Source organism: Neodiprion virginianus, chromosome 4 (assembly GCF_021901495.1).
Source record: "Neodiprion virginianus isolate iyNeoVirg1 chromosome 4, iyNeoVirg1.1, whole genome shotgun sequence".
NCBI classification, from domain to species: domain Eukaryota; kingdom Metazoa; phylum Arthropoda; class Insecta; order Hymenoptera; family Diprionidae; genus Neodiprion; species Neodiprion virginianus.
The window spans coordinates 33,672,988-33,692,954 of record NC_060880.1 but is presented as its reverse complement, the minus strand read 5'-3'; the positions used below and the strand labels follow the sequence as shown (position 1 = coordinate 33,692,954).

At 37.8% G+C, this 19,967-nt stretch overlaps 3 protein-coding genes and 1 non-coding gene across 6 annotated transcripts; all 4 read left to right on the top strand.

The window, feature by feature from the left end:
- LOC124303863 (uncharacterized) lies at window positions 1-8,837 on the top strand. 2 transcript variants are annotated; one of them, XR_006908007.1, is made up of 3 exons: window positions 1-118; window positions 5,134-5,784; window positions 6,650-8,837. XR_006908007.1 is itself a non-coding variant. In XM_046761630.1 (2 exons), the coding sequence occupies exons 1-2, from the start codon at window positions 68-70 to the stop codon at window positions 5,689-5,691; spliced, it is 609 nt and encodes a 202-aa protein (XP_046617586.1). In that variant the 5' UTR covers window positions 1-67; the 3' UTR covers window positions 5,692-5,935. The 2 variants fall into 2 exon arrangements, 1 of the variants encoding a protein (XP_046617586.1); XM_046761630.1 differs by lacking the exon at window positions 6,650-8,837 and having other exon boundaries at window positions 5,134-5,935.
- A 2,833-nt stretch (window positions 8,838-11,670) lies between these two features.
- Window positions 11,671-12,886, top strand: LOC124303867 (SIFamide-related peptide). Of its 2 annotated transcripts, none has more exons than XM_046761635.1 (3): window positions 11,671-11,723; window positions 12,224-12,371; window positions 12,489-12,886. In XM_046761635.1, the coding sequence occupies exons 2-3, from the start codon at window positions 12,251-12,253 to the stop codon at window positions 12,578-12,580; spliced, it is 213 nt and encodes a 70-aa protein (XP_046617591.1). In that variant the 5' UTR covers window positions 11,671-11,723; window positions 12,224-12,250; the 3' UTR covers window positions 12,581-12,886. The 2 variants fall into 2 exon arrangements, with proteins under 2 accessions (XP_046617591.1, XP_046617590.1); XM_046761634.1 differs by lacking the exon at window positions 11,671-11,723 and adding an exon at window positions 11,982-12,088.
- A 1,278-nt stretch (window positions 12,887-14,164) lies between these two features.
- On the top strand, window positions 14,165-14,260 carry Trnay-gua (transfer RNA tyrosine (anticodon GUA)). Its single transcript has 2 exons — window positions 14,165-14,201; window positions 14,225-14,260. It is a non-coding gene; the product is annotated as a tRNA-Tyr (tRNA).
- Window positions 14,261-15,618: 1,358 nt separating this feature from the next.
- LOC124303866 (uncharacterized) lies at window positions 15,619-18,774 on the top strand. The gene is made up of 6 exons (XM_046761632.1): window positions 15,619-15,725; window positions 17,097-17,166; window positions 17,718-17,917; window positions 18,088-18,157; window positions 18,233-18,341; window positions 18,532-18,774. Exons 2-6 carry the CDS (start codon window positions 17,115-17,117, stop codon window positions 18,581-18,583), a joined length of 483 nt encoding a protein of 160 aa, XP_046617588.1. The 5' UTR covers window positions 15,619-15,725; window positions 17,097-17,114; the 3' UTR covers window positions 18,584-18,774.
- Window positions 18,775-19,967: the final 1,193 nt, after the last annotated feature.

Here is a 19,967-nt window from a genome sequence, read left to right as displayed (position 1 = left end):
CGTATTGATAAGTCGCGAGGTGCAATGGGTACTCGATCACCATTAGCAGTTACTAGAGCAATAGTCAATGGAACTTTATCGGCTTCACAGTGTCCGCAGTCATTTCGGTCCATCAAAGGTGAGCGAATTTTAAGGATGTACAGGCGCGTAGGTCGATAAAAACGATACAAATTGTTCTCGCTTTTATTTTAAATATTTGTGTTAAATTTGAAAGCGATTGTCTGAAATATACCGGAGTTATTTTATTTTTTGTTTTTCATGATTTTACACTGACAATGAGTCTTACAGTTTCCCACAAGAATCGATCTGAGATCACAAAAAATTAGAAGCAAAACAACTCCGGTATAGTTCAGAAAATCGCTTTCAAATTTTACACAGGTGCTTAAAATAGAAGTGAGATCAAGTTGTCTGATTTTCATTGACCTGGCACGATTTTGATCTATACGCCTGTACATCCTTAAGACCATACTGTTGATTTTCACTTCGAATCTTCCCCCGGGTTTGTTTTTGTAAGCGACCTAAGACGATGCCATCGCCATCAGCACAAACTCGATGTGGTTCTACTCTATCTTCCTCTCCGTACCTCGTAGAATAACATAATTTAACCGGAGTTTGGCTTGCGTCTGGCTCAGCAATTCACTCATTTACTTTGGGAATGTTTGGAAAATGAACATTTTGATAAAAGGAACTTGTTGTTAAACGACTAATCGCAAACTCCATAGAATACCACTTTCAAGACATTTATTTACTGCAAATAATGTATCAGAAACGAAATATTAGCGAGGGGAATTGAAACTGATTGATTTTGTAGTGTCTGTTTACTTCTTATCTTGAGAAATCCTCTATGCCTATGATAAGCGTTTTATTTTTTTTATCTGGACCAGTATTTCTCAATGAGGTTTGTTCATTGAGCTGGCAGAATTTGAATTCTTGCGAAATAGTAAATGGTAAGAGTCACGAGATTTCAATTCCAGCAAATCCGTATCGTCTCGCTTTTCTTCACAAGATGAAATTGTTGGTGTTCCTGCTTCACGTTCCAAGATTCCCAAAGGATGTCTTATCCTGATTTTTATTCACTTACTTTCTCTATATTTTCCTTACAGCATTGTTGGAAACATGTCTCGACATCCGTGCAACGGGTATTTATGGCAATGGCTTCCGTCTCGCAGTGTTACTATTACAAGCTAGGATCTATGTTATTGGCTTATCACCGGTAGAATATAGCATCTGGGATACACTGCAGATCGCTTAAATCCGTAAAAATGTTTTAACGAAACGAGGACATTGTGTCAATTAGAAATTGACGACCGACTGTAATGGCTTACGGTTCTCATAACTCATCAAAACCAATCACTCAACATTTCGCTGTCAGCGTTTGTAATAACGCGCTTCAAGTGCCTGCGATTAAAAGGCAAGATTTTTATTCTCCAAATCCCAGTAAACAATACCAGTCATATTTTTTTTTATATCTATAATATATCGGAACAGCGTTGCACTCGGTGTTTTCTGATCGATGATTGATTGCGTTATCTTTTATAAAGTTTCACAGTTATCAATGGTCAATTAATATTTCAACAGAGTAAATAGCAGAAGATTTGAAAGCCTGAATATTGTTATTATTCTCAATTTGCTGTACAATGATATTCTGGAACCCAAATATAACTCCGGTTAAAATATACTCTAAGTCACTTGTTATATACGGTATTAAACAATTCTTCTTACCCAATACGGACACCGATGGCAGAATGATGATATTTGCTGAATTCTAAAAGAAGCTAGAGTAACTGTTGGCAGGGTACAAAATAACGTGAACAATTACTCGGCACGGCTTCAAAGGTGCACATATTATACTATATTCCCGAGGATAAACCGTATGTTAGAAGGTTTGCTTCTATGGCCATTAAGCGGACGGGTAAGACTCTGTCGAATCGAAGTGTTACTTTACTGGAAAGTATTCAAAATTTCGGAATACACAGGCTGTCGATTTGTCATGAGTCCCATCGAGCAGGTTCCAACGAAAAGCGTGCGTGCACTTGCGGTTTAATCCACGAATCTAGACTCCCGAGTCTACTGTGAATATTTCAACACTCAAAGCCACTTGAATTTACAATTAAAAGAGCAGCAAGGTCTCGAACCGTTCGTAGGACGTAACACTTTAGTCATAAGCGTGATTACTCTGGCAGATAACGCGTTAAACAAAGTCTCGCTGTGGTTTGTCCTTCAAAGAGAACAATTCTTCTTATACAACAATAGGCGATCGAAATAAGCGCCATTTGCAAAGCAATTAAACACGACATTTTTACCCTGCTACGACGATTGGTTAACTTAATTAGATCGACAGGTTCGTCTTAAAGAATGATTGAAGAACAATTTCATACTCACGGTAAACATAAAACTTGATTGGGTTTGACAGAACTGTAATAATGAACTCGTCAAATTCCTTGTATCACTGTAATATAAATCCACAGAAGTGAGTTTTCAAATTATTTTGCTAATATTAAAAAATTCTACACGGTATTAAACACTCTACTGAAAAGATAAAGCATGGAAATTCGTGCTACGAATAACAATGCTGTCGTACGATATTACGAATGACGACTGGATTCCACAAAGATGCAATTCTCTAGCTGTTGTTGGAGTTGAAGACTCGTGATCGAGAAGGGAAGGGAGGTTGTAGATCCGCGGTCGGAAACTAACGAGATGATGGAAAAACGACCTATTATATAGGCGAAGAGTAATGAAAAGGCGGGTCAAAGAAGTTTTCTTTGCCTTTATGCCTGTTTAGTGAGCGACAGCTGCAACGACCGTGCCGCAAAAATTCAAAAAATATAACGAGATCTGTTTTTCCATTCCCATAAAAGTGTAACAATAAGCTCAATTTGGTTGCATGACTTGCAAAAAAATTTTCTCCCGCCGCGGATTGAGCGTGAATATTTTTCACCCAGTCGCTCGGGGGAATAATTGATGGTCTGCTGCAGTATTTAGGTCGAACGGTCACGGTGTGTCTTATGGAAATACCGAAACCAATATCTGGCGAATACCAAGCAATAATATCGTATAACTTTATATGAAAAAGAAATGAACAAAATTCAAATCAACTTAAAGTCGTTATTGGGATAAAGCTTTACGTACTAAACTATTCTCGAAACTATTTCTGTTATATATTTTCTCATTTGAATCAATATGTTTTCCCGAAGCTTTTTTCTTATTCGCAAATTTTACTCAACTAGAATTTATAGATCAAATGTCTATAAATAAATCGATTCAAGTTTGTAGGTTTGGAAAAATGTAACAAAAAAAAAAAAATTACAAAGTTAATGCGATTAACGCTCGAAGAATCACAACCGAAAATTAGAAAAATTTCTTCGTATTTCTACAACTGTTAGTTCTACTATGTTTAGCTGTTTTTTTCCAAAATCCTGAGAGTCTAAATAGCGAAAAAAAGCTCCTGGCATTCGATTTTAAAACCAATATATTTCATGGTTAAGTTAACTATATTTTTACGGGGTATGGATTTAAATTTCTAAATGGATCTAATTTTTCAAAGTTTCTTTGGTGAAAATAATAATCTGTTGCATTTTCATAGATGACGGTAATTTTATGGGCAGTATGTTTCACAATAGTTGAAAAAATATTTGTGAATTTACAATCTCTTTAATTTTATATCCATGTATGATTATTGTATAAACCAGGATATAACAAATCCAAGAGATTAGTTTCTTCGTTGTAATTTCGATGATCAATAATAGCCATTTGGGATGTCCACCGTTTGATGATCGTTTCTTGGTTTTAATTAAATTTTAAATTTACTAAAAATGTATGGGAGATAGCGATGACCACTAAGCTAAGAATAATCGACGCATCGATTATTCGTGACCCAAAAAACAACTGAACGACCTTCTGTGCGAACAGACATCATTTTAACAACTTTTCAGTAACTGCAATTGCTGAAATCGCATTTTAGATCAAATAGAAGAATTACCACATTACTTGTCCCTACCCGGACTCGACCTTGTTCTGACGAAATGTTCGGATTACTGTTAAGAAACTTTTTAAATACAGTACTTGTAACATATTATCAAGTAAAACTACAATTCTTCGGGGTGATTTTAGAATCCAGTTTCAAGATACGGACGGCATTTAAAGTCCACACGAGTGATTTCCGAATCTAGTTATCGGATAGTTGAAATCGCAGAGCAAAATTAATAGAGATGTAGATCAATTCCTTTTGCCACAATAGATTTTTAATTTTAACAGACTAATTGAATTTCTTTGTACATGTGTCACGTAAATTCAGCAGCATGTTTAGTAAATTCCAAATGCCGTACAGTAAATGTATAGTAAATTTACAATTATAGCAAATTCACTACAACAATTTAGCGAATTCAAAATACGCTTATGCGTCTCTCTAACCAAGTTAAGCAGAATTAAAAAAGTTGATTGCAAATTTAACGAGAATGCTTAGTAAGTCACTTTGAAAAACGAAATTTTTACTTTTGTCAGACTTTTGTGGATTCAAGGTGTGGCAAATTAAAGCACATTTTTAACCCTTGTTTGACACCCATCTGTAGAATCACATACTTGACACCGTGGGGTCGCTTATACCCCAGCGAAAAAAATCGTTAAGAAGCACGAACTATTAAATATTTTCATGAAATATATTTTGTAAGTTCTTAAAATGATACTTTTCGAAACTATATAGGGTATATATATGTAACAAAATATCCAAATGCCAGATGGCGGCATAGACTCGATTTGTTTAGATCGAAGTATTTTAAATAAACGAAGAAAAGGCGCGGGGTCGTTTGTACCCCAGGGTGTCAAACATAGGTTGACGGTGCAACGATGCCTATCAAGTTAGCCAGAACCGATGGCTAAACAGAATAAACTGTCGTTCTCATATGGAAAATTAATCTCCCAATCAGCGCAGGATGGAAAGATAGGGACAAGGGCTTTCCTCAAAGTCTCACAAGGCAACTTGACACGCAGCTTGTAGAAGGAGACGTGTTTGCGGTGTTGCACAAAGGGGCGCGTGGCTCGCGTTTCGAAATTCCGAAGCGGGCGTCGCGACGCCGACGAAGACGAAGGAAGAGGCGGGCGTCCCGCTCTGTATTGATTTACCATCATTTTCAGATGACGCGAGGCGAGTGGGTGTTGCTACCGGGTTTGCTGGGGCTCCTATTCTCGAGCCTTGGGGTGGCCGCGACGCCGACGAATGGGGCTTACGCCTCCGGCGTCTGCGCGTTCCTCTGCGACTCGGGTCTCGGCGGCGAGCCCTGCGAGGCCTTTTGCACCAGCCGTCGGCAATCCGCGAGTCAGTCGAATACCGTTACGGGAAAGAGGGACGTCGCCGATCTCGGCCTCGACGCCGCGGCGCCCGCGACCAGGAGTCAAACGGTATGCGATTTCCGCTGCGATCTCGAGCCGCGGCCGACCGGATGTTCCGGGTGCCCTGGGAGCGGAATTTCCGGTGGGAAAATATCTCTGCCGGTGGAAAGTCATCGACCAGTCGCTACCAGTCCCGGAGCACGTGGTGTACCGGGGACCAGTGACGTCATCGGAGAACGCGACGCCGGGAAGAACGACGCTGCCGCTGCTGCGGGCGACGATTTTGACCGGGAGAAATTCTGCAAGGAGGAATGCAGGAGAGGAAATGGCGGGCTCGCCTGCAACTGCGACATCATCCCTTAACCGAGCTTGCGGACGTCGTCGTGATCCCTGCCCAGGAAGATCGGAACTCGTCCCATCGTCCTTCCAGACGTATGAATCACGTGTATCGTTGACGTATGTTCGTATTTAAGAAATTCTTTGTAACATACCTAAACATGAATTCACATATCTCGTAGCGTAATATTACGATCACGCGGCTGGTCAAGACCGCGGTTATTCGCCAATTTCAAATCCTCTCTCTCTCTCTCTCTCGTATCATACAATCTCCAAATCACTGTGCTACTTTCTTAGTCTGGAAATAGAAGGAATTTTCGAGATTGTTTCTATAAACTCGCAACGTAATCGAACATTCTTCATACGCTTTGTTATTGTACGAATCTACACCCAGAGAAAACTTTTTGCTTTTTTGAAAAATCAATTTTTAAAAGAATTTTAGTGAGAACACGATGTATTGTTGCAAATACCAATATTAATCAAATATTTGTTTCAAAATCGCAACTAAAAAAAAAAACATATCAATTGAATAAAATATACCTACAAATACGAAATGTCGATTTTAATTTAGTAAAGTTAATGAATTAATACTTCCTTCACGGCATTATCAAAATATTAAAGCACCCTCAAAGTTTACTAAATCTATTCGGTGGATAAAAATTAGTCAACTTTACAAAATCATGAGAGCTACTATTTGATTACCACAATTGAATAATATGTTGCATCGAAGATCTACAAAATGTTTTTTTGTGGTGGCGAAATGTTGACGTACATTCGACTTCGCAATCGTAACAGAATCTATGGGATTGCGGTGTGAAACCTTGTCTTAGATAGGACTAAGATATCTTTGTTTCGTGGGCAAAATAGTTCCATTAAATTATTTGGTTGCTCTAACAAAACGTTTCGTGGGTCGTATACTGACCCTGAAATTTTTTTACGATGAAAAAATGTTTGCTGTGAAAAATAAACATTTTTCTGAGCGCAGGATCTCTCCTCGACTTGTGTCAATCATTGCGAATGACCGAATCAAGTATCTGGAATGATGCAGGCTTCGAGTCTGTTCACCTGAAACTCAGGCACAAGAAACATCCCGTAACCCAAAACCAGTGTCACGTTGCGACAGACAGAGTGCGCTGAGTGATTCTATTCAGCGACATCGCAATTAAGTTTCCGATCAATTGAATCAGTCTTGATATTCCTGAAACCGATTCCGAATGGCATCAATATCGCTGACCATGGATAAGCTTGAATCTGATCCAGAGCCAAGTGTAACGTAAAAAACGCTGATTTTGTAATTATAGAATGGAGTTAAAGTAATAAGGCGGTTCGTGTGTAATTGTATAATAATGTTAAGCGCACCGTGTCAAAGTATCTTATTTGATTGTGAAATGGGTTGGATGCTGATGTGCAATTTTACGCCATGGCTGTTGACTAGACGCGTTTTTTAAAATGGAAATACTGTTCTTGAAGCGATCTGTCGGAGCCATATATGATATGTATCTTAGATTTAAGGATTTCTACACTGTAAGTTCAGTTCGCACGATGAAAACCGATTCTCCGATATTCTCTGTCCAATGTATAGCCAATGGAACTAATTGTAAAACATACGCAGATATAATGCAATTGGCTTGAAGCGCCGTGGCGTCCTGATGGACAACCACGTGTGCAATCATCACAACATCCATGTTCTCATCTCCAGCCGCAGGGTGCAATACTTGGTTTAAATACTTGGTCATTGATCGTATGAACGCGACTTAAATGTGCGATATGTGTATTATGCAATAATATGTAATCGATCGCGATACTCGATGATAATAAACGAGTGTTGCGTTATCGTAAAATATGTAAATAGGCTTGATCGGCGTGTAACGTTAAGAATTGTTTTCCGGTAGCTTTTACACATGCGGATATAAATTTGTAAACAAAATCATTGTCTTCCATTGATAGTTTACGATGTAATTCGTAATTTTATATTTAAGATTGTTGTAATGAGGTCAGCCCGTTGTTTCGTTAGCTTTATGATTAACAGCATATCCAACATTTCAAATCTTCCCTCTGAGCTGTTTCGCAAATTTTACATATGCAATTAAATTTTCTTGCTGGGATAGATTGTGCTATAAAAACATGATTATTAACGAGAATTCACCTTTCGTAATTTAAAAATTTTTAACGCAACTCTGAGTTACAACGAAAATTTTTGTGCAGTCATTTTTTACTCGACAACCTGTCGCATGAACAAAGTCAGAATGAATTTAAGCAATCATTGTAAGACGTGCTTTTAGACGTGGTGAAAAATCTGCTCATACGCGTCAAGTTTTAATTGCATACCTATAATATTGATAGTCGAGAACATAAATTATTTGTACACGTGTTTGTTCAGTGTTTAATGGTTATTGTAATATACGTTAAAGAAATATCGTTAAAAACAAAATAAATAAATAAACGCTTGCGAGTCTATAAGCTACGGTACACCGTTTCAAAAGTTGTGACGCGACAATAATACGTAGATGCTAGGGATGCGTGTATGTGAAACATATGCTGTATTTGGTAATAATGATATTGTATTAACGATGATATAGGTATAACAATTACGCTAAAACGTTACGATAAACTTGTCTTTATACGTATTATCTGTAAGTATAATAAGATATATATTATGTAAAAAAATTTATGGTGTGAATGCAATTTGGTATGGAAAAACGTACCTGTGTAATACCGATGCATACATGTTATAGGCGCTGGGATCTATATCTGCAATATACACTTTATAATCTACCCGCTTTGCTTACCGTGTTTAAATTTAATTAGGAATCCCCGATGTAGCTCGATTCCAAGTTCGGTAGAATGAGTCTGATTAGTATTTTCTCAGTCACCCTGCTCTTCCAAGATGACTGATGTAGATCAAACTAATGTATTGTTAGCCATTTTCTAGTAAAGCCCAAAAAAACTCAATTTGCAGTAGTTTTTCACTACTATTACATTATACTTTTCTAATGGCGGCGATTGAAAATGCGGATGATCCATCTGAGCTATGATATTTGATGACGATTTAATTGCTTTCAAATTACTGTGTACATATATTAGTATCCGAACAATATTACAAATGATTGTACTTGAAAGTAGAATTTTAATAAAACGGATTTTTGGCCGTCACCCACGTGATCCATGAAGTCAGAAGCATTTGCTATGGAATAAATTTTATTGTTGATATAATTCAAGCCTGAAATCGGCGAATCTGTTCAAATGAGAAAATGTATCAATTTAGATGAATCGCGAAATGAAACAAAATAATTAACGCATAATATTATTTGATACAACGCTCGAAGAATTTGCTGACACGTGGTCACGACTCGTGCGTGGTAAGTATTAGACATTAAATCTCGGGTGCAAGAATATACACGTGAGTTAACATCGAAATTATCGATAAAAACCAATTTCTTCACTGATCATTATACTATCTGCGATAGATATACCGATGTTCACAGTTATAATTCTACTAATAATTGCAAGACAAAAATTCAAAGAGAATATTTATCAGAGACATTCAAAATTTGGTCATTCATTGTTCACTAGGAAATTAAATTGATGTTCATTGGTAGACTCATCCTCTAACATTCGGCTAGCTTTATCAATGTGTCTAACACTAAATTTCAATGTGTCTGCTACTTCGGCACGTCGTAGCGTCCACTGAGATATGGATATTTTTTTATTTGCTCCTTGTTTTCGATAAACACGTTTATCAATGTCATCACTGTCTTGAAGTGGACATCTTTCTTTGAATAGTCTGCACTTTCTATTATGTAAGGAAGTCTGATTTTCCGGAATACAAAATCTGTTTCGAAATAAATTTTCACGCAGTGCGAGGAAACACGTGTTTTGATTTTTTGAGTCATGTATTATATGTGCGTGGACCCAAAAATTGAATTGTTTCCATTTTTTTGTTCCAAAAAGCAGACATTCCGAAGTAAATTCATAGAGTGGGATGGAGATGGGATCATGATTGAATTGATACCATTCTTCCAGAGATCTCGAATTTTTGGAATATTTTTCCCTAACAAAATGATATCATGAATCGTGAATTTTCGTCGTGTGATAGAATGGACATTTTTTAGTATATTCTGAATTCTTGAAGGTGGAATGCAGTTAGATGCTAGAGGACCTCAAAATTGCAGGATTTTTGTATTTCAGTGTACACTACGACGTATTCAAATTTCAGCAAAATCATAAATGTCATTGTAAAAGACTGGCTGAAGGTTCGTGGACAGTCGAGTAATTACAAGTATGAATGGTATGGAGTACTCGAGACCCCAAGAATTTCATGGTATGGAACTCTATTCCCCGGATTCCGTAAGGTGGAAAAATTTCTTAAATCGATCATCTATACAAAACCTGAACTATATACAATAGAGTCAAAGATTCAGTTACTTAAAATATGACATTTTATGTATTAGATATGTTTTCTCGATAAACAATGCTGTAAGAGATGAACGCAAATTTAAAATTATTAACGCATTTTTTTCGCAATGAATTTTGATAGAGATGAAGTTGAGAACTATTAGTGACAGTGAAGATTAGTGACGACTAGATAGTGCACCCAGATTAATGTACGTTTTTAAACGTTTTGCCCGGATATTCAACACTTAAAATTTTCACTCGGGTTATGTGATATTCGAATATCTCACATTCAGATAACCAATCGTATATTGTGCAGGTCCCTGCTTCAGTTTCTAACTCTTTTATCTTTAACTCGATTTTTCATTTTTGCTCGGGAATTCGAAGAGTACACTTATCAATGAGACAATTACTATCGATATCAAGAAATTGATTGTGAACTAACTGTCGACAAGTTTTTTCTCCATACTTGTAAATGCAAGACGTTTCAAAAGATTAATTGATTAAAATCAAACACACGATGAGCGTGCAAAAAAAAAAAAAAAATTATGAACCACGAATCGAATTTATACTCCAAAAATGGATTTCCTGCTTTCATCCGGAGAGAGAACGGATTGGAGCCTAACTGCAGTGTTGCGGGTAAAATAGTTGGTCGGATGGTCCAGGGCGCAAATGGCGTACCATCTACAGGTCCGAATTATCGGTCGACAAGGTGATTCAATGGTTCGAGTCTCGGCTATCCAAGGTCGCTGCGCAGGTTTCATATCATACCTTGTTCAAGGGATAAGGGACTCCTTTTACCAATCCGGAACTACCAGCGTTCGATCAGAATACCGGTTGATAATGAAGTCTCGTCCTATCTACAGGTGGAATTTTAGCTGTCGACATCTATATTCCTTCAAACATTAATTTTTTCACTCACAATCAGACTCACAGTTATGAAATGAATTTTAAAAACTATCAGTGGTTTTTAGTTAAACCTAGTTGAACTCGAATCAATGAGAATGTGTTTTTTTTACACAGATCAATATTGCAGGAACACTTTCAGCTACATTCTTGAAATATTTGAACGAATCAATTCAATTATGCTCTAATTTCAAACAAGTTCAAAGAGTGCTGTACTCATCCTAGTCCGAAATACAAGTTGAACCTGCATTTGTGATAAATTACATACCATGCATTTTGATTCTCTGCATTCGTACAACACAATACAAAATTAAATCATCACTGCAGTTAATCGTAAAATTTGTGTTCGTTGATAGACACAAGGTTTGTCAGTTTAAATTTTGAAATCCACATAACGCGTTTCTGATACGAGAATTCTTCGTGTATCTTTCCATAGCGTTATTTTCCCATTATTTTCCCCGTATTAACCACCGGCCGTGTACGTAATAATACCGCGCGGTGGAATGACATCGAGGTAGGTAGTCGGAGAAATTTATTTTGCGTCTGGGGTAAACTTGATTTCAGAAACTATTTCCCATGTGAAATAGGAGACTCCGATATGACAGTAATTAGATTGCATCCCGTAATGAGACGCGATGCTGGGTAAAATTCGCCTGTATCGGTGGTTCGACGTCACGATATAAGGGATCCCGTTTCCCCTTGGTTCTCAGTTCACCAGCTTCTTTCACTGCAGCAACTGCATATTCTACGCATCCATCAAGGTATCGTAATCACACCCAAGTTCGTTAATTATTTTCTCCTTCTTTTCACAAGACTTTCTTTCAAAGGTTTATCACCAAAAATTTCTAGCCAGTACAATACTTTGAATCGTTCGATTATAATCCAGAGCCTTACGAGTTTCGTCAGCTTTGGCACTGATTGATCGATTGAAATTTGCCAGAAATTGTTTCTCAAAATGAGCAATTTCCACGAAATTGTATATTACTGGACTGGAGTCTGTTTCTTATGGTAGCATTTAGTTGCACACTGCTTCTTATTCGTATAAAAGCCGACGGATTAAATCCAAAGGCATCAGTTCGCCGACTTCCATCGAAGAAACAACATCTTCTCCGTCTCACAAAATCAGGTAAAAATTCGCCCTGTGATCGGCTCTGACTACCGTTTCTCGTCAAATTTTCAATACAGTTTCAACCGATACTGGGACTGAATATTGCGCCCCAACCGCCATAACCAAAATCTCCTCAATTCTGTGTGTTTTCAGACAAAAACACCAACCCAATAATCCACCATGGTTTCCGTCCGTGCCCTCGTCATCCTCCTGATCGCCGCCGTCATCTTCAGCGTCGACGCATACCGCAAGCCGCCCTTCAACGGCAGCATCTTCGGCAAGCGTTCCGGCACGGCGATCGGTAAGGAAGGAATCTGTATTTTTCAGCGATCAAAATTGCATTCAGCTTGCGATTTTTCGTCGTTTCTTGCTCCCGCTGTACTCCGCTTCTCATTTGTTGAATATAATTTTTGTTTAGATTATGAAAACACCGGCCGTGCTCTGAACGCGATGTGCGAAATTGCCAGCGAGGCCTGCGGATCGTGGTTCCCTCAGCAAGAGTCCAACTGAAGATATTATATAACGCCAATAAACCCTCCGCCAGCAAAATTATACTTCCAGCTTACCGACCTTACTCGATTTATTGATTGAAACGCTTTTACTTGATATTGCGCATTATTTATTGTTTCAACATTTAACATTGCCGGTGTATGCAAGTGCGATCTAATAACTTTCTCATATATTATAATATAACATGGAAAAAATATTGTTCACGTGTTATGCGTTTATCACTATATAAATAATATTGGTATTATTATAGCTTCAAATTTGTATCATTGAATCACTAATCTTATTGTAATAAATGACAATTTAATCTGAATCGTACACTTCGTGACTATATTTATTTCTTCTATCGTTCTATCCCTCGTGAATTCCAATTAATTAAGAGAGCAATCATTTTTATAATAGTTTTATATCATTTGGCTTATGATGTATCAGCGATTCAATCTTATGCGATTGAATTTATTTTCTTTCCAACATAAGTTGGTAACAATGAATGTCTTTTGAATATTTTTCACTTACGGAGGAAGAATTAAAACCGTTCCATAATTTTTTTTGTAAACATTGTATCGCTACGTAAAAAATGTAACCCTCAGTTTTATGTTCAATTTCTCAACTTTCTTTAAAACGAACTCCTTTTGTCGTCTACTGCTTCTCTGGACAGAAATTAATTCAATTGCTTACGAGTTTCCATTTGATCATCGAGAGAAACGGTAACTTGAATTTCAATTGCAATCTTTCTGAGCACAATCTGTTAAATATACCTCTGATACATGCAAAGATCACCCGACAAAAGTACATGACAAACACATCGAATCAAGTGTTATCTGTACCAAATACAATACAATAAGTTGGGTAAATATGTAATCTTGCGTTATCACAATAAACAATGACGATATAATAATACTTCAGTTGAAGTTTTCTCTAAAAATCTTGAATACATTTTTTTTCTCCATTAACTCTGCGACTAAAAATGTTTTCGTGTGTTTTCTTCAATTTTTTTCCCTCAATTTAAAACCTGTTTCTAAACATAATTCGACACAAAAAAAATTCCGATCCAGAAATTCTTTCAAGTCTCCTCGTGGAATTTCCATAACAAAATAGAAAAATTTTCGAAACTGACTCCGTTTGCGGTATAAATTCCTATTGGAAGACTTGTTTTTTTTCGCGTTGCGATTGAACCGCGACAAAGTTCGCGCAATGTCTGATGTTTTAATATGGTAGACACGTACCGGTGGACAGGTGCCCGGATAAGGGCTACATGATCGAACCGAGAACGTAAGGCGTGGGTGAAAAAACCCATATTGTACAGAACGGCGAAGCGCGTGCAGAAGGCCGAGAAATTATTGGCCGACGAAAGATAATCGATTGCCCTAGATAGTCCTTTCGGGGATTTTATCGTGACCAGGATTAATTTCAACGCTTTTTTCCATCTACATATTAGCCGCAATTGTGCTCAACTTGAGTAAATGACCGAGTGTCAATCGCACGCATTTATATAATTGTATACACGCAACAGCTGCGATTGAAACGTGTTGAGAATTTACAGTGATGGTTTAACTTATAAAGAATCTTTTTTGCTTTCCTTCTAAGCCTTCGATAGCTCAGTTGGTAGAGCGGTGGACTGTAGTTGGCATGATACCGAAAAGAGACATCCATAGGTCGCTGGTTCAAATCCGGCTCGAAGGATTAAATTTTTTTATTCGCCTAGTTTCTTGTATCACGACTTGATGTTGTTTTTTTTCACACATTACGTAATTTGATAATGAAAATATCGTAACCCAGCGTCAAAACCGGCGGCCGTTTATATAAATATTTACAATTTCCATGTAGAAGCAACATTCAATTTGAATAAAGAGCAGCATTTTTCGTATAATTTATAATACTACTATAAAACGTGAAATCTCACTCCTCGTCTTCCTCTCTTTTTGATCTAATAGTCGGTGTGTATAAAAGACACATGAGAACTTGCAGGTGTTAAAAAAAGAATAAGTTTGCTGCGTCGAGCTAGATTATTGTAAGAACAGTCTTGTTTCGGACTTCCAACTTGAAACACGTGTTACTATTAAAAGCATTTTTCTTGCCTTATAATGTTTCACCTATATGGTCGCTTATTTTCTCTCGCGAACCCCATTTTCTTTAGACTACAACGCAGTTTTACAGCAATGCATTCGGTTCTACAAAGCGTGTAATTTGTATTTTGAATTTGAAAAATCGGACATGTCGTTTCCAGTTCGGTCTATCAAGGTGTATATAGAATATGAACCACCTTAAAATGATAGTGATTTTAATATCTAACTATACGTATATTAAAAGGAAGTATGATCCATACAGTTTAGTCAAAACAGTGCGAGAACAAAGGTTTCTAACTTAATTCGATAAAATAATGTCTTGAACTAATATAGATAAAAAAAAAAAATGTAAGTAAAAAACGAGAAGCAAAATCACAATAATAAATATATACTAACAATGAATTTCTTTCTCTCTACACTTGAGATAGAATGATTATACATTTAATATTCGTTTAACAAATTGATCAGAAGTATTTTCGTAAGCGACGGGGTATTTCCATAAACTATTTCCATGTCAATAGGCGTATAAGTGAAAAAACGTATACGTGAAAGCTCTGCGAATTCTCGGAAGTTTACCCCACGCAAATAACACCCACAATATTATACATCCCTGAAAGAAGAGCATGGTTACATTTATGTAAATATGTGCACGAGCATCAGGCCGACGGAGAACATGAAGGCTGAAGTATACTTTTCACCCTTGTACAAAGGTTGTTTGTGTTCCTTCTATGCACTTCGTTCGAATAACATGAATATGCGTGAATAATTTGGTGCATTTTTTTTTATTGCCTTTTTGTCTTTCAACTTTCAACTTTTATTTTATAATAATGGCAGTTGTATTATACGCGATTCGGTGGGCCAGCTGACAATATCTTCGCAGTCGCTTTTCGGTACTGGTTTGAACTTATGTGACGACGCTAACATTCGCGCTCGCTAATTTACAAGCATGAGGGGCATGAGTAAAATACTTAATCCAACCTTAATCCGGTATAAATATGCAGGTCGGATCACGGTAAAGTCAGTACCAATCGTTGAGCAATCAACGGTTAGCAATCCGCTTCGTTAACAGAATAGCACATTTGGTAAGTAACAACCATAGTTTTAGTAGAATAGGGAGATTTGTATATTAATTGGGATTATCCTCAAGGAGGTTCGTCAGTTGAAAACTAATACTTGTTTCGTCATTTTATTATGAAATGGTCAGACGTTGAATGCTTATTAAATAATTGCAATCGTAAGCTACGGTGATTTTCCAGACAAAGCGAGAAAAAAAAAAGTAAAAAATTAACGAACAAAAACTCGGACAGCGATTTTTTATCTCCAACCGTTTCAAAACGGTGAAAAATTTGATATATTTATTCAATTTCACTGCAATGCACTTTATTCAGTGCGCTGATACTGATTTTCATTAACAAATAGCGATATTTAATTTTTAACCAGAAGAGTAATGATTTTCAAATGTTTACGCTCCTTCACTCTGATTGTTCACACTTCGGTAGAATCGCAAAACGGTAACACAGGGTGAAATTCAGCTCCAAAAAAAAGTAATACCCTGCTTCAACAATGAGTTCTAAAAGTCTAAAAAAAATTATCTAGGTAATGTTTAAGGATCGCAGAAAAAGCTTTCTCTGTTGTCCGAACCAAAATTGATTGTTCAAATATTGTAAAATATCGGCAAAGTTGAGGTACTAAGGGACTCTACGAGGAGTTTGAAAAATGTTTGGGGTGATATTCACCCCAAGTGACCATTGGGGTTGAGCAAAATTGAAAATCAATTGTCGAGTCGCATCGAAAGGACGAAATAAAATCGGGCGTTTTTAAGACAGGCTCGCACACGTGGATCTTTAAAGGGAGACTCCCAGCTTTAATGCATACTGTAGTAACAGACGTGCATGGAGCACGGTATTGAGATAAAGAGAATTCAAAGTACATAAACTCTTGTGAGGCACTGAAGTGGCACTCCAACTTTTTCTTCTTTTGCTTCCATTCGATGAGAAAGGTAATCCGCGATATGCTGCACTCCCCGTAAAACACGAACGGCTCGTATTATTTATTCCAGTTTTCGCAGGACCATCGAATCGCACGCACCGTATATTCGTGACAGCCTGTGGACAGCTAGTATATCATACGCAGTCCCGAAGTTTCGTGTTTCTCTATTTTTCGTCGATTGATTTTGTCTATTCTTCCAGAAATATTCTCTCACAAGCATTCACTTTTCTACGCTATGCAAATGGAGACGTTCGTTAAATTTCACGACAGCAAAATATAGGCGCGATTAACAACCAATATCCACAGTGCCAGTTTTGCATAAACTTTGTTTCTAACATTCCTGGGGATATAAGAATACTGATAAGCCTCTGCGTTGTGATTTCGTGAGCTGGCTGTTGAATATTTTTATCAATTCATTCGCCTCTACGGCCTCAGTCTTGAAATAATTTTTAACGCTATTTCAGGTTCCAAGCTTCGTCATCATGATGCTAAACTGCTTCCTAAGAAGTCCTGTTCACAGCTTTCTAGCCACTGGTGAGTGTTCGTAATTGTATTATACAAACAATAAAAATTCGCCAATTATTCACATTATGAAATGCAATCTGCAGTCGCACAAAGTGTAAAAATTTGGATTATTGCATTGTGGTTTTTGTTTGTGGCGCTATTTTCTCGTTCAACATTCCGATGTATATAAAAGTGTACCCAACGGTGATTTTGTCCTGTCTTACTTTTCAAAGTTTGAAAATCAAAAGCGAGAAAAAAAAGAAGAAAATTGAAAAAAACAGCGGACAAACTATAACATTTACTAGCTCTTCACGCGCGTACTGCGGTGTGTAACATTACAAAAAATCGAGTCCGAACTGACAGCGCAATGACAAAACTGCAAATCACGAACGTGCATAATTTTTCTACTTATCTCATTCCCCAAAGATCAAAGAGACGATTTATTCGAAGTGACGTGTTTCACGTCAATCTCTCGGCTTTGAATTTATCGAAATCGGGTTAGACTGCTAACAATAAGTATTACAAGTATCTACACTCGACTTGTGAATTTCTTCACCGTAAAATATCTTAATTTTTTCCAGTCATTCTAGTCGCAGCGGTGGTCCTAGTCTTCGAGGGTGGAAACAGTGTCGTCGAGGCGGATGAATTTCCGACGTTTTTTCTAAAGGCTGCTAAATCCGTGCCGAGGATCGGCAGGAGAAGCGGAGCCGACGATGACCTTTTCTTCAAGAAAGCCAACCATAAGATCGGGCGCATCGGCAGGCGAGGAGGATACGCATCGGTATTTCAATTCACCCATAACTATACGTCAAAACTTCAAAAATAGCTTTCGTCATTCGATTGACCTTCAAACTTGAACCGAAATAGAAAACTGATATTTTTATATATTCGCGGAACGATAGTGATGAATGCAAATCTATGGGCTGTCAAATTCTTTCCCTTCTGTTTCAGTCGCCGATAAAAAGCGCAGAATCCTTGCCTTGGTACTCGAAGCAGCCCGCACAATTTTCAAGAGCCGACGGTAAGCTTCCGTTGAAATAATTTCGATTTAGAAGAGCGGTTTATCTCGGTATAACGCACTGTGCGTTTTTGGCAGATAACGAGTATTGGTCAGCAGAGAATGTCGCTCGAGCTTTGGAACAGTCTCCGGAACTGTGGGAAATGACAACAGGTGACGAATCCGGAGAAGATCCGACGGTCGCAGGGTGAGGTTTCAATTTTTACGAATGTTTTCACATTCTCCATTATTTATAATCGTACCCAGAAAAGCTTATCCAAAGAATTTGAATTGGATGAATATTTTCACTGGGGCTTTTTGGAGCCAAAGTTATTTTAAACCACGCATAATTTACTATCGCAATTTTTTTTTACGAAAGCGCGTTGATTTTTCGGCAGGAAAGTATGGCAGCGGGAAAAAAGGACTGGAAGCGAACAGGCGGAGATGTAGACCGATGAATGTGATAAGAACATACAGAAAAGGATCATCGACGCCTGAAGCGAAGAGGATAATTCGCCGAATCTAGAATAGTTTATAACGTGTCATGACAGTGTAATGACATAACAGCACGAGCCTGAATTAGTACTGTAGTAACTACTTCTCTAAGGTGATGGGACAATAAATCGTAATGCTTAATAAAATGAGCTTGTAATGAAATTTTTTTCGACGAATAATACAACCACGGTCACAAAAAAGACTATTCTTCGTCGTAGCGCAAACTGTTTGCGATTATCCAGAAATGCACTTGGTATTACCGCGGTTTGCATCTCTGAGTTACTAATTAGCGGTACTGCGAAAGCGTGTCCGATGCAGGCGTCATTAAATTGCTGGCTGAATTCTTTCTTCGTGCCTGGATCGAGTTTTTCAGTAAACTGTTTGATCACACGTAAAAAGAAAGGAGAGAAAGGGCGGAGAGAAGGAAAGACAGTAAGAAAAAAAGAAGACAAAAAACAAGAAAGAAAACGACACAGGAGTTCCCGATCATGTATCACGGAAGGAGGGGCAGCGAAATAATTGAACCAGTCGATATATCGAGGGACAGGTGGTAAAATTACCTCACAATGCGCGGGAAGTAGAAATTTCGCTTGAACGGTGCCCGTGTACTGCGGGAAAAATATAACGTGCGTCGTAACTACCGCGAAGCACAATAGTTTCTTACGTACTATTTAGGCCGTACGTTACATGTAATCATCGCGTACAGCGGTGGCGATGTTCGGACTTTGTATCATTAATTATACCCCGGAAGGCTTAAATACTTGAAAAGAAGCGATTAGGTCTGTCCGTGTGCGTATAACGTACGCCTTGCAAAGTTACTTAAGGTGGGCGGTTCAAGTCATAGCAAATTTCTCACAGTTATATTCCTTCTCATTTTATATTGTTCCGTTCCAATTATATCCGCACCCCTTATGGTGTGGATAATGCATAATGCGAAGAAAAAAGTTCTACGGAGATATATCATCACGCACGCTTCGTTCGTCACCCTTTCATATACCCACTCAATTCTTGCTTTCAACGCTATTCGAGAACTATTCTTTTCCTTTAATTTTTTTTTTCCATCGCCGCTCCTCCGTACTTCAGCATTCCGAAACCGTACTGTAATTTCCACATCACCATATCCTAGCCCCGCCCTCGTCTAGTCTTTGCAATTCGCCAAGCAAGGCAGGAGAACTATACCGTACGTCAAACTTGCGAAAAGTTATATACCTACATGTAAGCCGACAACAACCGCACAACTGTGAGGCACAATAAAAGAAGAAGAAATACCGCTATAGAAAACTACTTCACTACTCCGTCGGAATTGCCCGTAATTCTGGGATATTATTCAAAACGTCCA